At 42.6% G+C, this 16,563-nt stretch overlaps 1 protein-coding gene across 2 annotated transcripts in view; it reads left to right on the forward strand.

The window, feature by feature from the left end:
- The first annotated feature begins 358 nt into the window (after nt 1–358).
- The window catches only part of SLC31A2 (solute carrier family 31 member 2), a 39,069-nt gene continuing 22,864 nt past the window's right edge, over nt 359–16,563 (forward strand). The window contains exons 1-3 of one of the 2 annotated variants that reach the window (XM_074211149.1): nt 359–482; nt 12,343–12,409; nt 16,078–16,267. In XM_074211149.1, coding sequence (XP_074067250.1) covers nt 477–482; nt 12,343–12,409; nt 16,078–16,267 — 263 coding nt within the window. In that variant the 5' untranslated portion in view covers nt 359–476. Of the gene's footprint in view, nt 483–952; nt 7,508–12,342; nt 12,410–16,077; nt 16,268–16,563 lie in introns of those variants that run through there. The other variant, XM_074211150.1, reaches the window with a different exon arrangement.

Genomic DNA, 16,563 nt, shown 5'->3' on the forward strand with positions numbered 1-16,563 from the left:
CTGGAGTGCGTGGCGGACTGTGGAGGCCCGGGAGCCCCTGTCCACCCAGCCCGGCCGGCTCGGAGGCGCGAGCTCTCGGCTCTGCGCGGCTTCCCGAGCCCGGGGACCACCACTCCCGGCATGCCCCGCTCCTGGGCGGGCGGGGCCAGCCGGCGGAGCCCGGCCTCGGGGGGGCGGGGCGGCGGCTCGGCGGGGCCCGGCCTCGGGGGGGCGGGGCGGCGGCTCGGCGGGGCCCGGCCTCGGGGGGGAGGGGGGCGGCGGCCTCGGGGGGGCGGGGCGGCGGCTCGGCGGGGCCCGGCCTCGGGGGGGCGGGGCGGCGGCTCGGCGGGGCCCGGCCTCGGGGGGGACTCGGCGGGGCCCGCCCCCGGGACTGGGCGGGCGGCCTGCGCTCGGAGCGCGTCTGTCGGGGCTGCGGTGCCGCCGGCCGAGAGTGCGTGCGAGCGCGGCGCGGGACCCCGGCGCGGGACCCCGGCGCGATGCCTGTGAGTAGGCAGGCGGAGAGGGGGCGCCCGGCCGCCCGCGGGAGCTGCTGCGGAGCCGGACGGAGGGACGGAGGGGACCCAGAGCTGGCAGTGCCAGAGCGGAGCGCGCGGGCTCCCCCAGCCCCCCGCCCTCCGCCGGGGTGACGGACCCGGAGAGGAAGCGGCTTCCCCAAAGTGGCTTCGAGGCCGTGGCCCCCCAGGCTTGCCCCTTCTACTTAACACCGGTCCCCCGAGAACCTGCCCCGCCCCCTCGCGAGCGCCCACAGGCCCGGGGAGCTCGGGTCGGGCCGGGCCGGGGACGGGGCTAGGACAGGTCCGGCTAGCCGGGGCTCGAGTTGGCGGGGGAGCCGGGGAGGCGTGCCCGGGCCCGAGCGGTTCCCGAAGGGATCCGGGACAAGTGCGACTGTGGCCGGGGCAGCCGTGCCCCCGGGCAGCCGTGCCCCCGGCTTTCTCGAGGGGCCGGGCAGGCCCAGCAGCGGCTGCAGGCGGCCGGCCGAGATTTGATTTCAGGTTAGAATAGCGGCCCGGCCGCACCTCTGGTCCTCCAAGCCTGGCCCGAGGGCACGCTCTCGCCCAGATTTGGGGCAAAAGACACGCCTCGTTTCGAAGAGCCTGAAGATTAACTAACTGTGGGTACTGATCACCCTTATGGGTTTTTTTTAACCTTTTTTAAAAAAAGGTTGCGTTCTTTCTCCTTGTTCGCATTTTCACCGACTTTAAGAGCTAGTGGGAGGAACCCAGGAAGATAGAAGGTAGAATGTTAGAAAAGGCAGAATTAAACCTATAAAGATAGAAAAAATATAGAGAGAAATAGGATAATCAAGGTGGAAGGGATAGAAACTATTAGAATACAGAAAACAGAATGCTGGAAGCGGAGGGGACATTAGAATTTTGACTCTCCAGAAAATCTAATCCATCCACCATCCCTCAAGAAAGGGGAAGGGACTTAAGGGAACACAGCTAGTTTAGTGGCAGAATCTGGAGTGGGGCATAGGTCCCTTCCTAAAGTACTTTGAAAAAATTAAACACTGGAGGAAACTTCTCCGAATATAAATGGCTAAAAAAAAGACAAAAGTGGGGGTGGAGAGAAGGAAACGGGTGGAGAAATGCAACAGGTTCTCCTCTATATCAACCCTGCCAGATTTCCTTCTAAATCTATTTGCCAGAGGCTCAGTTCCTTCCTGAAGGTGGAAAAAAATAAGTCACCCCTTCCACTTTTGCCCTTTTTTGCCCACTGAATAGGGAAAATTATGCTGTTTCCCTTCCCCCAGATCCTGGGTGAGTCCTTCTGTAGAGAGAGAAACTAGAGCATTTGTAGGAAAGGGATCCCAGCTGTTCAGGTCCAGCCCAAGAAGGCTGGCCCAGACCCAGCCTGGTGGGAGGAAGTTTCCCTGTCATACATTCAGAGGTCTATTGCAATAAATCACCCACCATTTACAGTACAGCATTCCATGCCAGTGACTTTAAGTTTGAAGAGGAGGTGGCAGACATGCCCATGCCCTACTGTGATAGAGAGGGCTGTTGCTAACATGAGTTTGCTAAAGGGGGAAAAATAAAAATAATCTCATTTCTGTGGTTCCTTAAGGTTTACTTTCCTAGAAAAAAGTGGAATAAAGTAGTATTTATAAAGAAATATGAAAGAAAAGTTACTATGAGCTAAGTGCTGGTGATATAAATAAAAAATGAAAGCATTCTTTGCTCTTATGGAGCTCACATTCTATGTGGGGGACCATAGACATAGATTCAGTTTTTGTAATGAGCCCATAACTCCCATTTTGCAAATGTGAAAAATGAAGCTCAGAGAGATCAGGTGATCTGCTCGGGCTAAGTAATGAATAAGCACCAGAGCTGGGAATCAGTGCCTTAGTTCTTCTCTTGAAGGCTTGGCTTCATGAAGGCTTGAAACTAGGTAAAAACCTGCCACTCCTTAACAGGGCCAAAGAGATGTGTTTGCTTGGATTTTATGGATTGTCAAGGCTGGAATAGACCTTAGGAGCTATTAAGATCAATGTGCTCATTTTACAGGTGAAGAAATTGAGGTCCAGAAAAAGGGTGATTTGTCGAAACATGCACCATTAACTTCATGATACAGCAAGGCTAGATACTTCCTGATCTCATGACTCTGGTCTTGGGTTCTTTCTCCTCTATCAAACTGCCTCTCAACCTTTTTTTATTTTCTTTGAAACAGTTGCAATCTGAGAAAGTTCCCTTTCCTATTTTATTTGTGAAATACTATGACCTACCTAATCTACCCTGTGGACATGTTATCATCATGTGGCATTTAGAAGGGGAGGATGAAGAGGCTGATCCAGATTACCAGGGAAATCCAACTGGGGCTCTCCCACATATCTAGAAAAACAAAAGCAACTTCCTAAAGAAGAAATGTTTGCAAAATGACCCATGTAGATGAGATGTAGGTTGTTTTTCTCAGTATTAAGTGCATGGGCAGCTAGGTGGTACAATGGGTAGAGTGCTGGGTCTGGAGTCAGGAAGACCTGAGTTCAAATCCTGCCTCAGTCAGTAGCTGTTCCATCCTAGGCAAGTCACTTAACACTATTTGCCTCAGTTTCCTCATCTGTAAAATGAGTTGGAGAAAAAAATGGTAAACCACTTCAATAGCTTTGCCAGGTCATAATGAGTTGGACAGGACTAAGTGCCTAGGTTATTAAATGTAGAAGTGCAATTATTGTTAGTTTTAGAAAGAGATACAAAATGTACTAATGACAGGAAACAAAAAATAAGCAGCTGTGGAGGGCGGGGGAAGACAATACCCTGCAGGGTTGAAAGCACCTGGGCTATCTGAAGATGAATGTTGAGACCCCAGCCAACTACTAGTCATTACTAGTTCAGAGAGTCTTTTAGAAGCTTGTAATCTGATTCTAAATACATTTTCCCCTCATTTATTTGTCAAAAACCTATGAATTTGTTGAGATTTTTCACTGTATCATGGGATTTTAGAGTGGGAAGTGCTTCACAGTCCTTTTTTTCAAGGCTACCCTTACCCACAAGTAGAGGAGGTGACTTGACAGTCCTGCCCTTGGAGTGGAATCTCTTTAAATTGTCTTTTCATTGCTCTGTGCTTCAAATGAGAAAAGCCAAAGGTGATTGGGTTTTTGACTCAGGCCTTAGTTCAAATCCCAACTCTGTCCCTGGCTACCTGTAGGGGCAAGTTGCTGGATTTCTCCATCTCTTTCCTCATTTGTAAAATGAGGGCTTTGGGATAGATGGCCTTCTGTCTCTAAATCTATGTATGTTCCCTTTTCTGATCATGTAATATGGCCTGTTTTATGCCAGTCACATAGAACAAGGCTATCCATAGAGTCACTGCCAGCCAGGAAAGGTAGATCAGATTGCTAATCCTCTAATAGACTGAGAAGCCCAAAACTGCAAGTGGTAAAGGCCAAATTTATGGTTTTAAAGGATGTCACAGACCAGAGAAAACACACAAGGAGACAATAACTGGTCAAAGGCCATTTTCTCTCTTTTGTTTTTGTACTCTGGGTGGGGCTTGGGCCTTCTAGAGCTCACTAGGTCAGCTCAGTCATGACCTAATTCAACTGAGGACAAAAGGTATGTCAGAAGAGAAGAGAGAAAGAATGTACCTGTTCAGCCTTTATCCTTAGACCAAGAATATTAGAGTTGGAAGTATTTAAAGAGATGATTCCTCTCATTTTTTAAAATAATGAGTCAAGAAGGGAAGAGACAAAGTGTCCCATCAGGGTAGTAGCACAGGAAGGACTAAAAACCAGGTCTCCAGACTTACAACTTAATACCCTTTTCACTATATTCTCTTCTTACAAATCTAGATTAGATAGGTGTAGAACAGAGGAGGACCTTAGTTTCTTTAACAGTTAAAAAAAAATTCTTTGGGAGCTGATAGGTGGTGAAGCAATTAGAGCACTGGCCTTAAAATCAGGAGGTCCTGGGGGTGGCTAGGTGGTACAGTGGATAGGGCACCAGCCCTGGAGTCAGGAGGACCTGAGTTCAAATTTGGCCCCAGACACTTAATAATTAGCTAGCTGTGTGGCCTTGAGCAAGCCACTTAACCCCACTGCCTTGCAAAAAAATAAAAAACCCCAACAACCTAAAAAAAAAAAGAATCAGGAGGTTCTGAGGTTTTTTTTAAATGTTTATTGCATGATTGTTTCCATTCTTCCTTCTCAGAACCTCTTCACATGATCTGACAGAAATTTCTTCCTCCTCCAATTCTGTTTTTTTCTTTTAAAAAATTTTTTTCTCTTTTTTTAGGTTTTTTTTTTTTTGGTAAGGCATTGGGCTTAAGAGATTTGTCCAAAGCCATACAACTAGGTAATTATTAAGTGTCTGAGGCCGGATTTGAGCTCAGGTACTCCTGACTCCAGGGCCAGTGCTCTATCCACTGTGCTACCTAGATGCCCCTAAAACTTTTTTATATGAGGAAATGGGGTTAAGTGACTTGCCCAGGGTCACACAGCTAGTCAATTATTAAGTGTCTGAGGTCGGATTTGAACTCAGGTCCTCCTGACTTCAGGGCTGGTGTTCTAGCCATTGTGTTCCCCCCCCCCCCCCGTCTAGCTGCCCCCCCCAGGTCCTGAGTTCTTAAACCCATTGCCTTACACAGAAAAAAAAAAATTCTATGATTCCACTATCCTATGGTTTATGAGTGAAGGAAGAAAATGGAGAAGACCACAAAGCTATATTTGTATAGCTTTTGTGTGATTACCCATGGAACTTAATTACTCTGGTCTTAGGAAACCCAAAGTTCCATGACCTTCGATTTGAGAAATGTTTGCAAAATTCAAGTTCTTTAACAAGATTTAAGACAAAAAGTCTGGTGGCCGTTCTTAATAACTGTCACAGCCTGGTCGACTAAACATCAAGGATCTGACCTTACCTCAGTGTGGCAACTTCCTCCAGCATGTGAGTCACAGTATAACAGTTATTTTTCAGTTCTATTCAGCTCCAACAGTCCATCCACAATAATATATGAACTTCTGGCTGTTAGAATCAATCTCCCCCTTTCCTCTCTCCTCCCTGACTTTTTTCCCTTTATGAGAACTGAAACTATTATTTTACCACTTCTCTGTCTTCTAGCTCTTGTTATGAACACTAGTTCCTGGGCTAGTGAGGAACAAGGTCTACTTCAGGGCATATCCTCCATGAAGATAGGATCACTTTTGAGAGGCAGGGGATTAGATGAATCCATCCCAATTCCCCTTGGGAGTGTTGAATAAACCATGAAGAAACAATGTTAAAGCTAATGTTTCTAGAACTCTTGTTCCTTGCTAGCTGAGGGAGAGGACTAAGCTGGTGACAAAAGTATGATTATATCATCTCTTCCCAGGATTGGAGGAAGTACCTGGCATCAGGGGCTATTTTTGCCAAACTACACAAGGACAATATTAGAGTAATGAATTTAGCCAAGGTCTCTAAAGGGCTATCTATTACTTAGGGTAGAGTGACCAGGACAGCTCTAGAGCCTGTATTTAGAGGACAGCCTTTGGAGTTTGTTAGCAGCATAAAAACAACTGAACCTAAGAAACTTCCAGATGCCAAAAAAGGGTAAGCTCCTCTGCCAGGTGGTTTGTCTCCTTAGCAGCTTCTTGTCTGTATTCTAGCATTTTAGTTCTCTATCTCTCAATTATGACTTTTATATAGAGATATAAAGGATTGAGGGCAGCTAGGTGGCACAGTGGATAGTAGCTGAACCTGGAGTCAAGAAGACTCATCTTATTCACCGTGTGACTCTGGACAAGTCACTTAATCCTGTTTGCCTGCTTTCTTATCTGTACAATGAATGGAGAAGGAAATGGTAAACCATTCCAGTATTTCTACCAAGAAAATTACACATGGAGTGAACAAGAATCAGATATGACTGAAAAAACAATAAAATAGAGGATTGAAGTCCCAGAACCTCTTTTGGGAGATTGGCTACTTTTCTGAGATAATAATATAGAACTCATTTTCTTTCCTCTCATACTCAACCTACTTCCTAACTTCCACATTACAATCCTCTATCCTCTTTATCCAATCAGTAGCCACAAGTCATGTTCACTTCATGTCCTGCATCTATGACCTTCTTTTCATTCCCATGGCTGCCATGCTACTGTTCTAGTTCTCTTCTTCCTCAGACCTTGTCTAGAACACTCTAATAGCTCTGAATTGATCTTGCCTCAGTTCTCTGTCCTCTTCATCTTCTAGACAGCTGTCAAGGTAATAATAAATATAGCTGAAGCCCTGGACTTTCCATATTATCCTTTTGCTTCTTAGCTCTAGGATCAGATACAAATTCTTCTATCATTTTAATGTCTTCACAAACTGCCTCAACCTAGTTTTCCAGGCTTGTTGTTTATCATTCCCCTTCCTGTGCTCTAGCTTCCAGTCAAATTGGCCTCCTTTCTGTCATTTGTCTAAGCCATCCTATCTTCTATCTCTTTACCTTTGCTCAGATTATCCCTATACCTTTTAGAATCTTTAATTCTCTTTAGGATTCAGCTCAAGTGCCATCTTCCCTGATTGCTCCCAGATACAAGCACCCCATTTTCTCAAAGTTTTTACTTTTTTATGTGAGAGATAAGAACTGGCTTCTCATTCAGGGAGACCTGGATTCAAATTCTATCTCTGACATATACTGTGACGCTTAACTTTTTACTGCCCTTAGGAATTATTCTGAGAAGAGTTAGCTTACAGAATTTCATTCTCTAAGAGTTCCCTCAACTGGTAAAATTATAGGTCCAGTTCATATTAGTTTAAGCAGTTTCAGTCCCACATTTGGAATTTTCTAGTTTATCATTTCTTTCTCCAGCCATTTTTCAGATGAGGAAACTGAGGCCAACAGGGTCAAGCGACTTGATCAAGGTCATAGAACTAGTGAGCATCTGAGTCTGGATTTGAAATGAGGAAGATGAATCTTGCGTAACAAGCAGGAGCTACTTAATAGATTTGGTTGAGCTCTCTAGCACAGTAGGGATTGCAGAATACTGTGTTGTAGAGAGTATTCATATTCTAACACTTGTTTTACTGAAGAAAAGCTGAAGGTAAAGAAGGTAAGAGACTTGCCTGGGGGCAACTTCGATGGGCATTTTCAGAAAGACTGGGCAGTGGTGATGGTGGATGATGGTCGTTCTCATGTTCTATCTTAACCAATCAAATCAATGCATGCACAATTATTAGGGGCTTAGTATGCTCCAGGCATCTTTTCCAGTGCTGGGGATACAAAGAAAGGCAAAAACAGTCTCTGCCCTCAAAGAGCTTATGTTCTAGCTGGGAGACTTGTAAATAAATTCCTACAAAATTCGTACACACACACACACACACACACACACACACACACACACACTCACACTCTTAAGTGACCTGCCTGGGTTCACATATTAGAAATCAGATCCTCCTGATTCCAGTCCAGGGTTCTATTCAGATTATTTTTTTCCTTTTGAATTGCATGCTCTTGCACTTCCTATCCATTGCACTTATTTGACTCCTACTATATCTTCCATTGTCTTTTCTAATACTTTTCTATCTCCCATGGCAACTGAATCATGATATGAAAGATATTTCCTAAATGCTTTAGTGAACTGTAATTAGCCTTAGCCAATGGTAGAATTGTCATCAAATCCTCAATATCATTAGAAGCAATCACGGGAGCAACATGCTTCCATTATAATGTGTAGAATCCTAGAAAGTTAGAGTTAGAGATTTTAGAGCCTAGAATGATAAAACAGAATATTGGTGCTGAAAGGACTTTCAGACCAGGGAATACTAGAATTTAGATGATTAAAACTGAAATATTAAGTTGGACAAGACCTTAAAACTTAGAATGTTAGAGCTGAAGGTCAAAGCTGAAAGAGACCTTAGAACAAAGATTATTGGAGATAGAAAGGGTCTTAGAACAAAGAATGCTACAACTTAGAATGCTAAAACTGGAAGGAACCTTAAAACAAAGAATACAGGAAGAACGGGAAAGAACCTTAGACCTTAGAGTCAGAAGGACACTTAGAACAAAAGATATTAGAGCTGAACCCTCAGCATTTTACATATGGGGAACCTGTGGCCCAGAATGGTGAAGTGGCTTGTCTGAGATCAATCATGGAGTTAATAGCATATCCAGGACTAGAGCACAGATTTCCTGACTCCAAACTTGTTGACTTTCTCATTTTATCATGATGTCTCAAGGTAAAGGATTCCTTTAAGGACAAATAGTAACAACACTTGGTTATTTCTCTGCCACGATAAACACCCAGTGAGACTAATTCGAGATAAAGCAGCTCTTTAAACTTCAGCACAGGGAGAAAGAAGTTAATTGTGAAATAACCCACAGGAAAGCCAATCAGGAAATTGAAACAGAATGGCCTGTAGGATGAGTGGCCTTGAAAGTGGTCAGTGCTACTGTCAAGAGAGGCAGATGGACAGTTCTGACCCAGTCCCAAGGACATAGCTGTGGACTGGGCAAGTGAAATTTGGTTCAAGAGTATTTAGTAACCCACATTAGAACAGACCTCTAAGAGAGGTGTCATACACACTAATTAGGTAGGAACCAAATTAAAATGTAATTGGGAAATATTCAGCAAAGTGAATAAAAATACAATAATATATAGTGTTAATACAGGGTTTTATAAGTCAATATGCAGGAGCTTTTATAGTGGATTAAGCATGGGACCTGGAGTCACAAAGACCTGAGTTTAAATGTGACCTTAGACTCTTGACTAGCTATGTGATCCTGGGCAAGTCACTTTCACCCCTATTTGCTTTAGTTTCTTACCTGTAAAATGGAAACACAATGGAGAAGGAAATGGCTAACCACTACTAGTATCTTTGCCAAGAAAGCCCCAAATAGGGTCATGGAGAGTCAGACAGACTAGATGGAGAAGACTCAGCAACAACAAAGTCACTATGGCATGAAGTCCACAGGGTAGCTTCTGTGGTTGTGCCCTCCCCGCCCCCACCCCCTAATTTGCTTTTGGCTTTGGTGCTAAGGAAACAATCCCTGAGTTGCAAAGCTGTTGTCATTGTTTGCCTTTCATTCTGAGTTCAAAGTTGCTGAAGTCAGTGAGTTACAGTTGGTCTTGGGGAGTCACCTCATATTTCCAAGTCTTGGTTTTCTCTTCTGTAAAATAAATGAATTGGAATCCTCAAGAATTTCATGTTCCATCCTTCTATGACTCTGTCAGGTTAGACTCAATCACTCCAGGAGGAGCCTAGGGCTAAGGAAAGTGGGCAGCAAATAACCCAAAACCAGACCTGTTTTAGAGAAGTATCTCACCTGGGATTGGGTGGGATTTATCATTTGCTCAATGAGCTGAGACCCCATTTCCTCAGCAGCTCTCTCGTAATTTCTAGATTCCCTGAAGTCACTCCCATTAGGGAAGTGAAAGCCTCATTGCAAAATGAGATCATCTTTTTTTGGACATGGCCATTGATTGCAGAAATTCCTTATGCTAGACTATTCGTGCTTATAACAGATGTTTGTTTTTCTTTTTTTTACTCTACAAGGGGTGGAGTGGAAAAGAGAGAAGCTGACTTTTTGGCAGATTACAAAAAAAATTGTCATTTTTTAAAAGAAAGTATTTTCTTGTCTTTCCGTGTCAGAATTTAGTTTAGCTCATTTGGGGATTGTTGTGGAGGTGGTGTGTTAGGAAATATAGGAAAAAATGCTAGTTCTTATTGCTTTCTGGAATTTCCCCTCACCCACAATTCTCCCCATCTCCACCAGGAATATTTGGCAAATGGATTTGGGGAGGGGAACATTTAAATCCTTAAAGGCATGGGAATCACTTTCTTTGCATCCTAATCACTTGGGAGAGTGCCTTAATAAATACTTGTGAGAAAATAAAACAGAATTCTTGGCATCCTGACCAGGAGATGCACAAGACTAAAAAGACTGCAGATCTTCTGGGGTCTTGGAAGTCACTTAATTTAGCTCCCTTATTTTACAAATGTGAAACTGTGACCCAGAAATAAAAAGTAATGTTTGAGTTCCATAACTGGTTGAATCCATTCAACAAGCATGTATTCATAAGAAGTAATATGGTTGGGGCAGCTAGGTGGTGCAGTGGATAGAGCACTGGCCCGAGTCAGGAGTACCTGGGTTCAAATCCGGGCTCAGACACTTAATAATTACCTAGCTGTGTGGCCTTGGGCAAGCCACTTAACCCCATTGCCTTGTAAAAAAAAAAGAAGTAATATGGTAATGGAAAGATGATGTACTGGGAATTCAAGGACTCTGTTTAAATACTTCCACTGGTAGTTGTATGAATCACTGACCTCTCTGAGCCTCAATTTTCTAATCTGTAAAATAGAGATGATATCTATTTCATGGGGGTTGTTGTGAAGATCAAAAGAGATAATTAGGTAAGGTTTTTCAGACTTGAATAATAATGATGATTAGCATTTATATAGAGCTTTAAGATCTGTAAGTGCTTTCAGATATTATCTCATTTGATCCTGGGAGGTAAGTACTATCCATTCCCATTTTACAGATGAGGAAATGAAAGCCTCTGCCCAAATCCTTTTCACCTCACAGCCTGGGAGCTGGTTTTCCTGCCACAAATCTCTTCCTACTCCAGTCCATCCTTCATGCTGCTTTCAAAGTGATCTTCCCAATGTTTAGATCTGACCATGTAACTTAGTACACTGCAGTAATTCATCATCTTCAGGGTCAAGTTTCAAAATCTACCATTTGAAGTTCAAAATCCTTCATCACCTGCCCTGTCCCACCTTTCAGAAAAGTCTTCTTACACCTCCCATCATCATCCCCCCTCCCCCCCTTCCTCTCTACTCCAGTGGCAAACAAGACCCTCCTTCAGCTCCCAGCATGTTCTTTTTCTTATCTCCACCAATAGCCTTTAAGTTCCAACTAAAATCCCAGGAATATGGACAATATTATCTTCATCCAGAGGAAGAAAAGTAAAACAAAACAAAAAATCCTTCAGAATCTGATGAATACTACATTCACTTTTTAAAAAAATTTCTTTTATGTGTATCTTTCCCTTGATCCTAATTCCACATACCGAAAATGATTGATCTGTAAATATGTTTAACACAAATGTGTATGTACAATATTCACCTGACTGTTCACTACTGAGGGCAAGGGAGTGGGAAGGAAGGGTGGAAGGAAATTCTGTAACTTAAAAAAAAAATATATATATATATATATGCATATGGATGAATGTTGAAAAACCTTCATTGGGGCAGCTAGGTGGCACAGTGGATAGAGCACTGGCCCTGGAGTCAGGAGTACCTGAGTTCAAATGTGGCCTCAGACACTTAATAATTACCTAGCTGTGTGGCCTTGGGCAAGCCACTTAACCCCACTGCCTTGCAAAAACCTAAAAAAAAACAAAAAAAAAAACCCTTCATTAACATGTATTTGGAAAAATATCAATTTAAAAAAAGATAGTAGGTACTCAAAAAAAATGCTTATCAACTGATGAGCAAAATTGAAAAAAAAATTTCCTCTCAGTCCCCAAAACATTTCCTGACCTTTTAAACCTGTAACTATGTCCTCTTGATTCTATACCTCATAGTCATAGAATTTAGAGCTGGTATTTCTTCTAGGGAAATCTCTTTCTATAGGAGAGAAGTCTGAGGCTCAGAGAGATTAAGGGAGTTTCTCCAGGTCTCACAGCTAATAAGTGGCAGTCCCTGGGTCTGAGCCCAGGTTTTCTGACTCCTAATTTCCTGTCACCTGGCTGCAGAAGCAGAAAATTCTCAGCCCTCAGGACCTGGTCCAGCACAAAGTCAGATTCTTGCTTGATTTATGAATAGATGGATTTGTTAGAAACTATTAGGTATGCTTCTGCAAGTTGATTTAACTTTTAAATAAACCTAAGGTATTTATTTTTTTCAGGAGGCTGCCCTTGACTCTTTTTTTCCTTTCTTTCAGATGCATTTCATCTTCTCCACTGAGGTGGAACTCCTCTTTGATTTCTGGAGGGTCCACAGTCCAGCAGGTAAAAGTGTGAACTCCCCCCCCACACTTCCCTTCCTCTCTCCTTCCTTCCCTTTCTCCATCTCTCCTTCCCCCCCCCCCTATAGTCTTCTGCTGGACTCAGGGAACTAGAGAACTGGTGTACTCATCCATGATAAACTATTGCTGGGATATACATGTGTATCTGAATGCTAGAATTTGATTTACACTCAACACATGAGACACCTAACACAAGATTAACACTTACAGATTTTTTTTTTTGTATTTTGTAAGGCAAATGGGGTTAAGTGGTTTGCCCAAGGCCACACAGCTAGGGAATTATTGTCTGAGACCGGATTTGAACCCAGGTACTCCTGACACCAGGGCTGGTGCTTTATCCACTACGTCACCTAGCCACCCCCTACTTACAGATTTTCAAGTTGATTTCACCCACTTCATTTCATTTTGTTCTCACAAGAACCCAGTTCAGTTGTTTAGATACAGAGTCCAGGAACGTGAATTCCCATCCCAATTTGGATACTTACTGACCATTCTGACCATGGGCAAGTCATTTGTGCTTTGGTTTTTTCCTTAATAAATGGGGCTCAAATGTGGATGTTGAGAGGAATGAGATTTGTAAACCTAAATAATAACTAGGACAAATTCTCAAAAGGTGGAAAAAAGGCTTAATTTTCATATTCACCCTGGGAAGGTGGTGTTATTATTACTCCCATTTTCCAGATGAGAAAACTGAGGCAAACAAGGGTTAAGTGATTTGCCCAAGGCCAGACAGTTAAATATCTGAGGCAGAATTTGAACTTGTGTTTTCCTGACTTGAACTTCAGGACTCTATCCATTATACTTCCTAGATGTGACAAGTTATAGTTACTAGTCATACACTGTAACTTGTCTTTAACACAGTGATGCCATTTTGGTCAACTTAGATAAAATGAAGGCCAAGAACCAACCATCTTGTCATACATGGAGCTTGTTGTTATTGAGTCATTTCAATTGTGCCAACTCTTGGTAAACCCATTTGAGATTTTTCTTGTCAAAGATACTGAATTGGTTTGCCATTTCCTTCTTCAGCTCATTTTACAGATGAGGAAACTGAGGCAAAGAGTTTAGTGATGTGCTCAGGGTCACACAGCTAGAAAGTATCTGAGGTTGGATTTGAATTTAGGGAAAATGAGTCTTCCTGACTCCAAACCTAATTATCTACTGAGTCACTAGGGTCAAATCCAGGTTTTGAGAACTTACTAGTATTGGGAACTTGGCAGAGATATAAAATTCTGAACCCTCAGTTTCTGAAAATGTGTGGGTTAGACTTAGATGACCTTCTCCAGTTCTGACACCAACTTTTCCATAGAGAAGCCAGATCTCCTGGCTCTCCATTCATCTGTTGGTAGCTGCTCTAGTTATGCAGGCTGGTAATTATGCAGAATGCACTAGTCAGTCCTAATTTTGAAAATTTTCATTTAATCTTAATTTGTTAATTTACATACCTTTGTAAAATATCAGCAAAAGGCAAACTAAGCACTCTGCCAACATTTTATTCAATCCTGTCAGCAATCCTGGGAAGTTGGTATTATTTTATATTCCCAATTTAACAATGATAACATTAAAGTTCGGAGGTAGGTGATTGACCAAAGGCTGAACAAATAGTAACTGAGGGCTGGCTTTTTTAAATCTCTTATTTGAGCCCAGAGGGCTTAATTATTAAAAGAGCATTTGTTAAGCCTTGTATATATAAAAGAGATGTAGCAATTACAAGCTTTTAAAAAGTGGTGATGGTGATCTCTTAATTTTTTTTATGGCTGCCTCCCACGTGTTGCATCTTTGAGTGCTTCGCTTCTTCCAATTCTTTCTGTATTTGCTGCAAGAGAAATGGAATCAGTGAGAGCATTGTAGCTGGGTAGTTTGCTCAGGGGCCTGAGGAAACAATAAGAACACTCCTGGGAAGGGATGGCACAGTCAGGAAGACCTGGGTTCAAATTCTGCCTCAGACAATTGCTAGCTTTGTGACACTGAGGACATAATTTAATCTTTCTGTGCTTCCAGTTCCTCATCTATAAAATGAGGTTGGACTTAATAGTTCTTCAGATTCCTTCTTAGGAGGGCCCTTGAAGGGAAGTACAGCTGAGGATCAAGTGGGATGCCCTTTGTTCTGAGTCCTGAATCTCTTGGAGAAACCACACTTTAAGCTTTTAGATCTTACTAGGACAGGGCCATTAGGACAGCCTGTCCAAGTATAGTGCAGAAAGAACACAGAACAGCCTTCCCAATCATAGCATAATTTTGAAAATTTTATTTAATAAAAATCTATTTTTTTCTTCTATTCAGTATTTTTAAATGAAAAACAAAAGGAAAAAATACACTTAGGAAAACAAACAAAACAAATTCGTACACTGGATTTTTCTGAAGCTGTTTTTTTTTTTCTACATCTGAAGCCACCATTGTCTGCAGAGAAAAGGTTAAGAGGAAAGGAGATGGTGACAGGAAGAACAACCCCTTACATGCACGACAGATATAATAGTCCTTAGTGTGTTTTTGTGTTCATTACTTCATTTTATTATGAGAACAGTCATGTGAATGAGGCAGGGGAGGAATTCCTCTCCCCCTTTTATAGATGAAGAAATTGAGACTCCAGACTTTAGTGACATACCACAGAATTTAAACCTATGCTTTCTCCCTCCTTCTCCCAGTGCACATCCCCTTTTAAAAAAAAATCATAATTCACCAAAACTAAAGTTCAGATAAATACACAGATCTATAAAATAGGAGACCAAGCCTTGAAAAAACAACTAAGAGTGAACAAAGAAGAAAAAAAATAAGATGCTTTTGGTTTCCCCACCCTAGGCCTCTCAAAATTCTGCTATCTTTGATACTGTTTTCTTTTCTTCTTCCTCTCTTCCCTCTCCTTTTTTGTATAATTATAGTTAGTGTGTTTACAATTCTGCTTGTACTATTTTTAGGTCAATGCTTCTTTGAGTGTATCAGGCTGTCTTTGAAGGAAGGAGTCTTGTAGAAGTCAAGAATAGTCTAGCATGTCCATAAAGGGGCAAAAGACAATGTGGTGAGGTAGAGAGAGCACTGTGTCCAGATAGAGCCAGGTTGTTTTTTTTTTTAATTTTTATTTATTTAGAGCTTAAAGTCTTAATGACTTTTTCTCAATAGTTACCATGCAGGGTAACTGTAATATATAATATAACTGTAACATATAATAGTTATCATGCAGAAAGCTAGATCTGGAGTAAGGAGAACTAGGTGGTTTAAATTCCATCTCATCCATTCATTGGCTTCTAATTGCTTATGGGCCACTCACTTAACCTCTTAGAGGCACTATTTTTCTCATCTGCAATATAGGGTTATAATACTCACACTACCTACCTCACTGGGTTGTTGGGAGGAAAAGTGCTATATTCATGTAGTTGTCCTTGTTACCATTTGACCTGGAGCAAGTAATTTCCCCTTTTTGGGCTTCAGATTTTTCATTGAGGGCTTTAGATTAGATGATCTTTAGTCTAATTCTAGGATCTTAAAGTATTCTGACCTTAGAGTTTAAGACCCCCCCCCCCCCCATGTGAGTGGTGAGCATAGGTGAGGGTCAGAGGCAGTGGCAGAAACATGACTGGTATAGGAACCACATGTGCCCCTTGGGAAGTTGTCTGGGCTGGGTTGGGGTTTCTGGATCTGGGCTTCCTTCTGCAGGCATGGCCGTTTCCGTGCTGGTGGTCCTCCTCTTGGCTGTATTATATGAAAGCATCAAGGTTGGCAAAGTAAAGTTGTTCCACTGGTCCCTGCTCAGCCAGTCCCCAAACCACAGCCAGTCACTGACGGAGTGTATGGACCAGGAGTCTACGAGCTCTGGGTCAGCTCAGGTCAACCATGACAGAACCAGGTAATGGATGGGGCATGGAAGCAATGTACCAACCCAGAAAGCTAAGGCAAAAGGACTCTTGAGTCATTTCAACTCCAAACCCACTGGGACTTTCTAGTCTAACAGTCTGTTCCAAGGCCCTCCTAATCTCTGTTGGCTTCCACTAATTGAATACCTCCCCAATGCTCTTCAAACTCCCTCTTGCTTCTTAGGATTTCTTTTCCCCAAGCACAGTCTGCTTTCATGGACCACCCAGTGTACTTTTGTCTTGAGATTTGCAGTATTTAATACTATATTCCTTGCATTTATGTAGTACT

Source organism: Macrotis lagotis, chromosome 1, assembly GCF_037893015.1.
Source record: "Macrotis lagotis isolate mMagLag1 chromosome 1, bilby.v1.9.chrom.fasta, whole genome shotgun sequence".
NCBI classification, from domain to species: Eukaryota; Metazoa; Chordata; class Mammalia; order Peramelemorphia; family Peramelidae; genus Macrotis; species Macrotis lagotis.